The following is a 12,202-nucleotide window of genomic DNA, read 5'->3' as shown; positions in this document are numbered from 1 at the left end:
TAACTAAAGAACCGTGGGGCTACAGGTCAAATACCACTGCTACTGAAGAAGTGCATGCAGGGGGCAGGTGCTGCACCTGTGAAATATTCTCACCAAGGATTTACATTGCTTGAGGAAGTGATGGGACCGGATGATTGTGAAGGCATTTTCCAAGCTCAGTGATTTTATGACGACAGCAACACAAGTGACAGGCTTTGCCGATAGCGTGCAAGGCTGACTGGGGATGAAAACTTTGTGGCACAGGCCAGAGCCGTGAACAGGCAGCACTGACGCTACTCTGCATTGCTTAATTGAGGAGCTTTTCAAACCCTGGCTAAACCACATCCTTTGTCGTTATAACCCATAACGCTGGATTACAAATCAGCGTTTTACAGACCGTTCCCTCTACAAATACCTTTTTCAGGTACCCCAGGAAACACGTAACCCCCACGCTAGGTCAGTTCCTGCGAACCCATCTGATTGTGAGGCGCAGACACATTCCCCATTCCCCATTCCCAGCCGCTCCAGACGAGGCCCCCGCCACCCGCTGACCCCGTTAGGGACCGAGGGGGGGGGGGCAGTGCCCGGACAAGGTCCCCCCTGCGCCCGGCGCCGCCTCACAAAGGCCGGGCCGGGCCGGGCCGGGCCGCTCCCCGCGCGCTGCCCTGAGGCGGCCCCAACGGCCGGGCCGCGCGCCCAACGGCCGCCCCCGCCCCCGCCCGGCCGCCCAACGGCCGCCCCGCGCCCAACGGCCGCCGCCCCGCGCACGCCGCCCCCGCGAGGGGCGGAGAGAAGCGCGGGCCCGGACCGCCGCCGGCGCCCACCTCAAACACCACTTCTTCGTCGAACTCCGGTGTCATCCTTGCAGCGCCATGCCACCCCCCGCGGGCACGACGGGAAACGGAGTCCGCCCCGCCGGCGGCGGCACCTTCCCCGCCTGGCGGAGTGCGGGGGGGTGGGGACTACAACTCCCAGAAGGCGCCGCGAGCACCCGCTTCCTGCCTGCGGGGCGGGGGGGGGCGAGGCCATACATGGAGGCTGGGGGGGCGTGGCTATGAGTGGGTGTGGTCACTTTGTGGGCGTGGCCGCGCGGCGGGCCGGCAGGTGGCGCAGCCGGGGTTGTGTGGGGGCACGGAGGGGCGTGGCCATACAGAGGGGGTGTGGACAGTGGGGGCGTGGTCAGCAAATGGGCGTGGTCTATAGGGGGCGTGGCCTCGCGGGGGGCGTGTCCCGGCGGCGCGGTGCCCGCCGCGGGCGTTATGCGGGAGCGGGCGCGGGGCCCACGGGCTCCTGGTGCCCCCGGCGGGGCGGGACCGCGCCATGAGCGCCGCCGGTGAGTGCGGGACACGGGGACGGGACGGGACGGGGCGGGCGGAGCGGGGCTGCCGGAGCTGAGTGCGGCACGGCACTAAGTTCTCAGGAGCGGGGCGGATTCCCGGTGCCCAGCAGGGACCGCCGGGCGTCCAGGGGTCCGGCGGGACGGGGCTGAGCCTCCCCGCTGCTGCTGGGGTGGTGGTGGGGAAGGTGGGCAGGAAGGGGCTGGGGTCAGCAAAGCCCCTTGGAAAGGAAAAGGGAAAGGGGTGCAGAGGAAAATCGGTGTGAAGAAAGTGGGGAGGATTCGTGGAAAACGTGAATTTTAGCAGGAGATTTGCCGGGAAGGCGCAGGGAGCCCTGTCCGGGGGGCAGGGAGCCGAGCGGTGCTGTCAGGTGGGTTCTGTGAGCACAGGAAAGTAAACGGCGAACAGGAGGAACGGGATCGGGGACCGACGGTCCTGTTGGCAGAACCCGGACAGCTTCGGACAGGTCAGATGAGGAGCTCACGGGCAGGGTACGACCGAGGAGACCGAGACCTGGGCTTCGCGTCTGCCTCCTCGTAGTGCCCCAGAATTTGGCTCCTGAAACACACAGACACGCTCTGTAAGGCTGGTGCTCAAATAAAGGCTGTCCGGCTGCTGCGTTTTAGTTTCAGCCCAGTGAGCTGTAGGAGCTCTTTCTTGTACTGGAATTTTTTGGGTTGCTAACTCAGGTACTGCAGTGGGTTGTGCTGTGTGAAACAGCTTTCTCAGAACTGCTTGAAAACGCAGCTTTTCATGAAAAATGTTGGCACGAGTGAAGACTTCAGGTGGAGCTTGAAACGCCTGGCTAGCCTTCTGCTCTGCACTCAGGTTAACGTGGAGGGCTCGAGCGTCTCTTGTCCTGTGTTAACGCACCTTTAGGACAATGCAGTTTGGCAGAGCATCGTCAGTATTGCTTTAATATTTGTAATTACAATTTGCAGATATGAGTGACCTCAGATTGATAACCAGGGCTCCTTGAAAGAGGGACTGTGCTACCTGAGGGGACTATGGTAGGGAGAGAAATGCTGAATACAGCTTCAGTCCATTGCCAGAAGTTGCAGAAGGTCCACATTAACAGCCCAGCCATAACTCCACTCTAGCTTGCCTTTTGCCTATCTAAATGATAGGGTGCTTTTTCAGTTTGTTGCTGCAATTCTTTTCTACTTCCTCTACAAAATTGTTTCAGTTAAATCTCAGTTCAGATTGGGGTGTTAATTCTGTGGCAGACTAAACTGTTCTTTCATAGCTGACGCTTTCCTATACAAAAACGTGTATGTAAATCTGTGCTTCTTCATAACTCAGAAATGATAGCACCTACTTAAAATGCTTGTAGATAATTTACAATCTTACTGTAGTGAGCAACCTGTGGGTTGGCTTTACCTTTCAGCTATAGCTAATATTGCATTGGTTTCTCATGTACCGCATATTATTTATATAGGATGCTGATGAATGCACATTTACTTGTTTTCTGCCTGGAACTATAGTGCTGTCTTCAAGCAAAGGCTTTGCCTTTAAAAGGGAAAAACAAAAGCTCAGAGTTACAACTTTGACATTTATTATTTCTTGCCAAAGGAACAACCCTTATATGCGAATCCGTACGGATTATTTGGTGAGGGCAGAATATATAGCTCAGATTCAAAATCTGATTTGACAGCAGCAATGAGAACTATGTACTGCATTTTAATGTCAAAAATGTAAATCAAGGGGGGAAACATTAGAGCAGGAACAGAATAAACAAAATCAATGTGACTTTTCCAATCAAACTTCGTTGCTTTCAAGCACTGAAGAAATGAGGCCTCGAGGGTTTAGTGCCCCTTTAACCCTCTGATATGTCAAGTCCTGTTAGAGTTACTTGGCGTTATCTCCACATGCGATCTTCAAAGGTTGTTTATTCATCCCTTCACTTACTCTAAAGTTATCCCCAACTTTCCTGTTTTATTTCAACAAGTTGCTGAACAACCTGCGATTTTGAAATTAATGTTTTCCTTTTGCAGTTTGTTTAGGATGTTTTCTAAAAATGTAGTGGCTGGAAACCATCATCTTCCTTTGTATTTTAAAAACTACACGTGTGATCTTCCGGGATGTCGTGACTCACTCCTCTTTCTGTTTGCTTTTTAACATTGTGGCACCTGAAAAAATCAGAGCGTCTGCATAATAAAACAAACAGTTTTTCACGGGAAGTAAATCAGTGCACTCGGAATACTTTTTTGAGGTGTGTATCTGATGAAACCTTTCTGTAACTGACAATAAAGTAGTTGAACTGAAGTGTCTTGCTGTCAGTTGTGGAAATTTAGGCTGTTAGAGAACCTGAGTTTTAGAATAATGTATCTGTTTCTCTGGCAGTGTGCTCGCTGCCATCACGGTCATCTTTGAATGTGTCCTGAGCACATAGCAATAATTATCTCTCCCTGGAAGGTCTCTAAAAGCCTGACCCCTTGTATACATACGGTAAGATAGGAGTATGTGTATGGTCAGCCACTACAGCGTGGCAGTGCCGTTAAATTCACGCCTTGGCTTACCCCCATAGTCACTTGATTGGGTACCTGTACCCCAAATTTAGGCCTAGCTGCTGTAAAAATCTTTCATCACCCTGATTGATCATTTCACTGCCTTCCTACAGTTTCGTGGTTCAAAAAAAAAGAATTGCCTTAGGGCAGGTTGCAGGGCCCTGGGAAGGGTGGCCTCATGGGTGAGCAGAGCCCATCCCGTGGAGGACTCGGGGTCCCAGGAGTGAGGCCTCTGTGCGTGGGGAGCTCACAAAGCACAATATCCAGCTGTGGCTGCAGGACAGCCTGTGCTGCTCAACAGGCTTCTGTGTTCATTCAGTAGCCTGTTAGGTTGGTGTAAAGGAGGGCTGGGATGATCGATCGTAGACCACAGACTTGTGTTCTGGCAGCAGGAACCTTTTGTCCCCATTTTCTTGGCCAGGTGCAGGTGAACATCATTTTTTTCTTGTTCTTTTGCTGTTCCCAAATGTGGAAGTTGTTTAAAAATGTGGGCATAAACACAACCTGGGAAAACGTTCCCTTAGCAGTAGGTTTATAGCAGAAGAGGCAGTGATATTTGAGTTTTTTTTGGCACAGTTCAACTTCATACAGCTTCTTTCCCCCTGTCCTTTTCCTTCGTATAAATGCTGGGTGGGCATGATAGCATGGTGTCAAAATCCGAGGAGAAGATTTATTGCTGTTTCATAACAGTTCTTCAGGGCTGCATTGTCTTGCTGGCTTTCCTGTTCATTCCTGGTGTTGCGTAGAACAGACACAAGCATTTTTACGTGAGGCCCTCAGTTGCCAAACCCTATCATCTGAGGAACAGAAACAGGCGCAAAGGCCAAGGCTCTGAGAGCTCGAGCTGCTCCAGGGTGTTCCCATCCTCCTGCAAGGCACACTGAAGGTAGGACGGGAACACGTGTTCAGCCAGGCAAGGCTGAGGGGCACGGAGAGACTCAGCAGGATGGGAATGGGTGTAACTTCTTCCTCAGCACACTGCAGGAGATAATTCGCCCCAGGGAGAAAAGTCCAGCCTGTGCTGTGACCTGCAGATGGACAAAGAGGGAGTGTGTGCATCAGCCTACAGTGCTACTGGCTAGTTATTGTTAGAAAAATAATGCCCCTTTTAATCTTTTTTTTTTTTTTTTTAACATTGTGTGTTTTGGTACTTTCAAGCATCATCCTTGTTTGTTTTCTTTCCCTCCAGCACTGGACCTAGTGTTGGCTGTTTACTGATAAGCAATAGATTTCCTGTTGGTGAGGCAGGTTTGTTACTCACTTTATTTATGGATTTCTTCCTTTTCCTAGTCAAGCAAGCCAGAGGATATCTCTGCTCACTTCCGTGACTCCTAAACATTTAATCCATTTATTCAAATATAACTTTGTGTTTTATAAGAAATCATTTGGTTTTCTTACTGGTAGCCCTGCATGCTAGTCTGGGTGCAGAGATCCTCTAAGCAATGGGGTAAGATTGGAGAGAGGTGGAGGGGAAGTGATAGTGATTCTCTGTTCCCTCAGTAACTACCACAAACTGGCGAATCCAATGTTCAGACCAGAATTTCCTCTGAAATTACTACACTTCTCAGAAAGTGAGTTTAGCTTGATTGTAAGCACTGCTGACACCACAACTACCCTAGGCAAGGTGTTGCTGTAGTTAATTATCCTTGGGGTTTAATGATAACTTCCAACTCTTCTTTCTAGTTTGGCTGTGGGGTCTCTGCATGTCTTTGTTTCCTGATTAAGAGCCATCTATAATCATAAAACTCTCACATGTGCATGAATATATATTCTATCACCATCTCACTTCTTAATTTTTTTGGCTAAATTAAGCAGGATGAGCTTTCCTGGGTCTTGAGGTACGTTTTTTATACTTTAGATACTCCTTATAGTTATTTCTTGAATTCATCCCAAGTTCTGCTGTAAGAATGCCAGAAGTGACACAGCATGCCACTCGCAGTCTGGCAGTTGCTGCATACACAAATATTTTCAATGCCTGTAATTTTTTTTTAACGTTTATCTTCTTGTAATCTGGAGGATTATTTACCACTGTAGCTGCAGACCTAGCTCATACAAAATAGGTATCAACAATGATTTATTTCCAAATTCTCTTCAGTTTCAGCTCTGTTGATTATAACCAACAGCCTCTGTTCTTAGGTGAACAGTTCCATTTGGTACCAGGAAAAACCCTGTCATCCAAATAAGTCACCACACTGTGCTTTTGTTGTATAGTGTTTCCTTGATTATGTTTGATTATTGTTTTTCACCAAAAAGGCTTGCTTTCACTTGTCACTTTAACAAAAAGTCATTCTCTCATGACTTCCAGTCATTCTTTACACCTTTATGTATAAGTAGTTGCCTCCTACTTAGTTTTCTGTCTTTCAAGGATGGAAAAAATGTCCCTTTTAAAGCACTGCACTATGTCAAAATGGTTTGGATTCTCATACTGTGAATTAAATTAGTTGATAATCAACAGAACTTCATTTACCAATTTCTAATCTAATACACTTTTACCCTCGCCTAGCTACTGTTATTTTTCTGTTTGTTTGTTTAGAAGTTCATCATTTGTGTTTTTCAGAAACTTGAGTATGTTTTGTTGAGGAAAATTATTGGTGTGCATTCTCTTCCTGGATTCTTTACTTTCTCGTCATAAAAGTATTTTGAAAGGGCTTCTCATTCAGCTGTCTCCTGCAGATCTGTTTTGGTATTGAGACTGTCACGTGCCTGTTAATACATTGACCCCTACCCATTTTAGATGCAACTGGCAGTCATGTTAAAGCAGATAGTGGGGTCTTTGTTACACCATGCAATTTGTCTGTCTCTTCTGCCTGCTCCAATGGCTTTTAACATCGAAGTCATTTGAAAAATTCTAGTAGGCTTCAGAAATGTTACTAAATCACACTTCTTATCAGGTGTTAATTTTACTGGCTCTACTCGTTACCAGGTTTCCAATATTGGCATATAAACAACGGGTTTGTTTTCTTTGCATCCGTTTACATGTTAATGTTTTAGTTTTGAATCTCACGGTCAAATAATAGTAGTACACCGTACCTTCTCAGTGTCTTCCCTAATGTACACTATTTGAAAGCCCTGCAGGCTATTGCTCTCTGAAATATTAGGCAGTTCCACAGCAGAGAAAGAATCTTCTGAGGGTGGCAGATTTTGGCTTATGGAGTGGGACAACTAATCCATGGGATATCACTTACCTAGCCAGTGTTTAATCTCCTGGATCTTCTGCAATCTGCTTCTCTCATTTGGGGATCAGGAAGGCTTCCCAGGCAGACTGCCTCTCTCCTGTTTTCAGGGAGCTTTAACAATTTAATAAATATTACTGAGCACGGCCCAGGACTACCACAGCACTGTGTTCTGTGACAAACGGGTCATCCTGTCGGGTCATCTCTTTTTACTGCAGAAAGCAGGGTCCTCTATTGCCATCATTTTATTCCCACCCGAATGGGCAGTTGCGGTGTCTGAAAGCAACGTACAAGAAGTCTGTCTGTCTTCAGGATCAGTGGTTGTCCATCCAAAGGGTTATTTTTTTCCCCTGGCAAACTACTGACTTGCAGTTCACTGTATGGGAAATCCCTGTTTTTGGAGAGGAAATCGAAGGTGGTACATCCTTTGCAGTAACTGATAGTTGGGTCACTGCTGGCTGTCATCTTTGGCTACCTAGAGCCATACCTTTCAAAAGAAATCCTGCACTCCCTCCTGCAACACAGCTCAAAAATTGTCTCTGCCATCACGTTTACCTCTTTGCTAATAGACGTGCAGCAAGGGCAGCTGTTCTAAGCCTAAGCAGAATCAGTCTGGATACCATTTAATGATTCATGTCCTAGAAAAACATCGTTTTCCTGTTTCTATAGTGGAGACATTGTTTCTGGCTGTCTGCTTAGAGCAGTGGCTTAGTGTTTGGGAAATGCATGCATCTGAATGCATCTGCCTTTTTTTTTTTTTTTTAAGTTATCTAGACAAGACAAACAGAAAACAGAAAAAAATCCCCAAGACTGAAACATTATTCTTATGTTTCTAGGCTAGGAATTTGGATAGAATCACGCATCTATAATAATAATTCACCATGCCCAAAGTTGAAAGGAGCATTTTATCAATGGCTTAACCAATCCCTTTGCATGTGTTACATCAATTATCATGTTTTCTTGAGATTTTTATATAACACATTTACGACTTCCTGAAAGTATTTTAAAATATTGTTCAAAACACAGCAAATAAATACAGAGGTAGTACATTTAAAAAAATAGAATGAGAAACTTGTTTACTATATAAGTCAGCCTTCATATGTCAAAATCCCTCTGAGCATGTAGATATTATTATCCAGGATATGCACTGGTCATAAATTATCTGCTGCAACATGAAAATGCTTCAGGCATATCTTGGAAAAAAAAAAAGAGTGGGATCAGAGCACAATAGTCTCCAAGTTCCTCTTGTGCTCCTTTTCCTGCCCTCTACTCTCTCTGGGCTTCGTCATCCACTGCAGTCAAGTGGGTCATAAGTCATAGCAGTGGTGGCTGTTTCTAGGTCACAGTAGCATGCTGGGAAGAGTAATTTTATAAGATGCACAGAAATAACGTTTTACTCATTGAGCAAGTCAGGAAAACACTGACTTGCTGCAAATTATTGCACTAATTTTACACCACAGGCTCGTTTAGCTGAATGGGTGGTGTTGACATATGCTAGTTTTACAGATGGTACGGCAATCCATCTAAATATCTAAATAGTGTTTGAAAAGAAGAGGAAGAGAAAGGGGATTTTTAGGTTACACATTTCCAAAAGTGGTAGGGGAAGGAACTTAACTGTCCTGGGTGTTCACCTGTCTCTTCAGGGCTTATTGTACACTAGACACTTAACACATTTGCAACAGTTTTAAAAGGTATTACTATAGTGCAAACTTCAAAATCAGGCTAATCTGTTTTCATTAGCATCGTTCTTCAGTATCTGAGCAGGGATATGCATTCTCATAAAGTTAAACTGTTTGTCAACAAACAGTTGAAAACCCTTGTTGCGAACAGTTAAGAAACCCTTGAAGATTTCTCATCCCCTTGACTGCACCCGTTAAAAAGAAGAAAAGCAAGAAAAGCAACTAGTTAAAAACAAAAACAAAAACTAGGGAAAGGAGGCATGCTTTTAAGAGAAAAATATGTACATATACACACCAATGTCCTGTAGGGCATGATTAAAATGTTACGAGACTTCTAATAATGCTGTGATGCAGGTGAAGTTGTTCTGTGGGCAGATGGTGACTAACGCTCTTTGTTTTCCATCCTTCCTAGAAATTAAGAAGCCGCCTGTGGCCCCCAAACCAAAATTTGTGGTAGGACACAAGGCGACACCTCCACCTGTTGCACCGAAGCCTGATGTCGTACTTTCTGGTGTTATTCAAGCAGCAAAGAAAACTAAGCCAGCGATTGCACCAAAACCGAAGGTTCTCAAGAGCTCATCTATTCCAGAAGTTAAGCCTCCATCCTCTACAAGGAAAAGCACCAAAAGCTTTGAGGAACACAGAGGAGATTCTTCTCAAACACTAGACCACTTGAACTCTAAAAATGAAGCCTCGGAAGGGAATACAGATAACACAGCATACATTCTACCGGTATCATCTTGCAAATTTGAATGCCTTCATAAGCTTGGAAACGGGGAGAACACTTGTAAAACTCAGATCATTCTTGAGCACTTTGAAAACTTAGAGAACATCAAAGTAGGTGAAAAAACTGTGCTAGCTCTGGGGGATAGTCCCAATGAAAAATTGGCAAATAGAAATCAGGTGGTTCTGAAAGCCAGCATTTTGGAAGAGAAGCTTAAAGACGTTCTAACTCATGGTGTATTCCCCAACAGCAGTCCTGCGAGGCACAGGTGTGCAGACAAACTTGACAAAAGGGATGGCAACAGCTCCAGGGATGATGTTAAAATAGAGTTCATGGAACTTGTACAGTCTTCACCTTCTTCTGAGGTAGCTAATGGGAGGCAACAAAATATTAACATTAAGCACGCTGTTGAAGAGCTTCAGATGTCTGAAACTTGTCCTAGTTTGACTGAAAACCATCACAGTTGCTCCTGCCCATTGGACCAGGAAAACCTGGAAAATGAACATTTAAGTAGCAATAGTACATTTTCAGGTGAAATGGGTATGAAAATAGACACTGATAAAGCTTCCTCTGAAACATGTTCAGTCCTGTGCTCAAAAACGCTCCCTATCCCTAAGCCAAGAAAGCCACGTGCTGCATGTCTAGTTCGGCAGGATGGCATAGATGGGATAGGAGAAGGAACAAAGGAACCATCTAATTTAGAGAATGATCCCATTGGGTCTGCTGAACAAAGCCTTAAAAAGCCAGCAAAAATTAATGTCCTTGGTCAGAGTGTTTGTTATAACAATGATACAGAAGTGCTTCATCCTGAAAAATCTGAGATAAATCAAAGCGTTGCAGAGAAAATGCATCCAGTGAAAGAACCTGCTGATACTGAAGAGTCAACACTGCAAAGTCTTTTGCCTCAGTTATCTCACAAAACTTGTGATTTGGTGGAAAATGTTGAATGTTCTTTAGATACAGACCATGACTTAGGTAACTCCATGGATAAGATGAAAGATGATGCTAGTATGCTAGATGCAGTGGACAGAAGGACTAGTTTTATCAGGTGTGATACTTTGTCCATGAGTTTGCCAAAGCAAATCAAACTAACTGGCAGTCAGCACTCACCTACTTCTAATAGTCTTCATGTTTCCCTACAAAAAGTGGAAGATAAAGAAGCAAAAATAAAGGATGAAAGTTCTCCAAAAGTCATTCCTAAGAAACCACAGCGGCACAGCCTACCAGCTGCAGGCCTGCTGAAGAAAGCTGCATCAGCAGAGCTTGTGGAGAAAAGCTCTTATGCCTCCAGTGAAGACAAATCGAAAAGCCTTCTGGAAGGATCTCACTTCACACACGCTCCAGTCAAGGAGCAAGGTGCATTGTCATCCTGTGACATGCCTAAACGATCCTCTGAGAAACCTGTCTGGAAGTTACCTCATCCTATTCTTCCGTTTTCAGGAAATTCTGAGTCATTAAAAACTGCTAGTGTTGCTCCCAGCTTCAACCACTTGACAGTTGTGACAAAGCCTCGGGCCAAATCTCTCTCTTCTGTGGACATGGACAGGACAGACAAACCTTGCAAAGACCCGCAGAAGAAAAATAGTTTGAAAAAGTTTCTCAACATGAAGCTGTCGGTTTGCTTAATGAAAAGTGACTTCCAAAAATTTCTGTCCAAAGGCAGCCAGTCAATGGACAGTTCTGTCACTAACCTTTCCACTGGAGAAGGGTATGGGAGTGGTAACAGCCGGCATATGGCATCTGCAGGCAGTGAAAGGAAAGCTAAATCTGCCAAGGCACATTCTATGGAAATAAGTAGTCCAGCAGTGCAGAAGAAGAGGCAGAGAAACAGAAGCCAGCCTGAGATGCGAAATACCCAGAGGCTGGAGTCTTTAGATGGGCACGCAGTGTCGGGAGAGATTTTGTCCCAAATGCATTTGAATTCTGTAACCAGCAGTTGTGCTCCAGAATATGAGAACGTGCGTCACTACGAGGAAATACCGGAGTATGAGAACTTGCCTTTTGCTTTGGGTGCTGGTAAAAATCTCTGTTTGGAATGGCAGAATTCCAGCAGTGTGGAAGACCAGAGCCCTAGCTTGTATGAGGTGGAGGAGACTTTTCAAGCTGCAAGCAGGCGCGTGAGACATGGCAGGTAACATAAAGCGGAAAGGGAGGCTACACATCTCACTTGCAGCTCTGGTGGTTGTAAACACATTTGGGGGATGAGCTGAGAGGCTGTACCCCTTTCATTAAATGTCAGCAGAACGGTCATTATTGTATATCTCTGCGTTTGCTTTTGAAGTGCTGAAAACTGCACTTGGTCAAGAGAGTCAAGAGGAAAAATAAGCTACTCATTCCTCATTCATGATCAAAATTTGGGAAATGCACGTGTGTGCTTTACCAATTTAAATTAAAGCAATTAGATACAGTCATGTTTTTGTATTCAAGAATACTTAAATAAGGAGGAATGAACCTTACCTCAGTCTCAGGATCAACTTGAAAAAATGTCCATAGAGTGCACAGTTGCTAGGTTTGTAGGAGAAATAAATATATTTTTAGATCAGCTGGAAAAAGCAGACAAGCTTTTGGGTATGCAAATTCTTCATCGGGTCTTGAAAGTTTTTCTGGTATAAGAAAAGATACTGCTTCTCCATGAACACACTGAGTATTCTGTATCTTCCTGTGCCAACAGGTGCAGTAAGATTAGTGGAAGTGCATGAGTCCTGTGTGACCCATACAAAACATTTCGGAAAGACAGGGGTTTGTGACACGGTAGGGGAAAGGAAGCACTCGCTGCAGGGCAAGGAGCAAACGGCTGTTACAC

General features: G+C 45.4%; 2 protein-coding genes across 4 annotated transcripts in view; one reads left to right on the top strand and one right to left on the bottom strand.

Moving 5' to 3' along the window:
- The window catches only part of VEZT (vezatin, adherens junctions transmembrane protein), a 59,788-nt gene extending 58,928 nt beyond the window's left edge, over window positions 1-860 (bottom strand). For all 3 annotated transcript variants that reach the window (XM_084306716.1, XM_084306718.1, XM_084306717.1), the window contains exon 1: window positions 804-860. In XM_084306716.1, the coding sequence (XP_084162842.1) occupies window positions 804-839 (36 nt within the window). In that variant the 5' untranslated portion in view covers window positions 840-860. The remainder of the gene's footprint in view (window positions 1-803) is intronic.
- Window positions 861-1,299: 439 nt separating this feature from the next.
- FGD6 (FYVE, RhoGEF and PH domain containing 6) overlaps window positions 1,300-12,202 on the top strand; it is a gene marked incomplete at its 5' end in the record, with an annotated part of 68,085 nt that continues 57,182 nt past the window's right edge. The window contains 2 exons of the mRNA XM_084305884.1: window positions 1,300-1,312; window positions 9,088-11,530. Of these exons, the coding sequence (XP_084162010.1) occupies window positions 1,300-1,312; window positions 9,088-11,530 (2,456 nt within the window). The remainder of the gene's footprint in view (window positions 1,313-9,087; window positions 11,531-12,202) is intronic.

This window comes from Netta rufina (assembly GCF_964035555.1).
Source record: "Netta rufina genome assembly, chromosome: 1".
Lineage (NCBI taxonomy): Eukaryota > Metazoa > Chordata > Aves > Anseriformes > Anatidae > Netta > Netta rufina.
The sequence above is the reverse complement of the archived record's forward strand: the minus strand, read 5'-3'. Positions and strand labels throughout refer to the sequence as shown.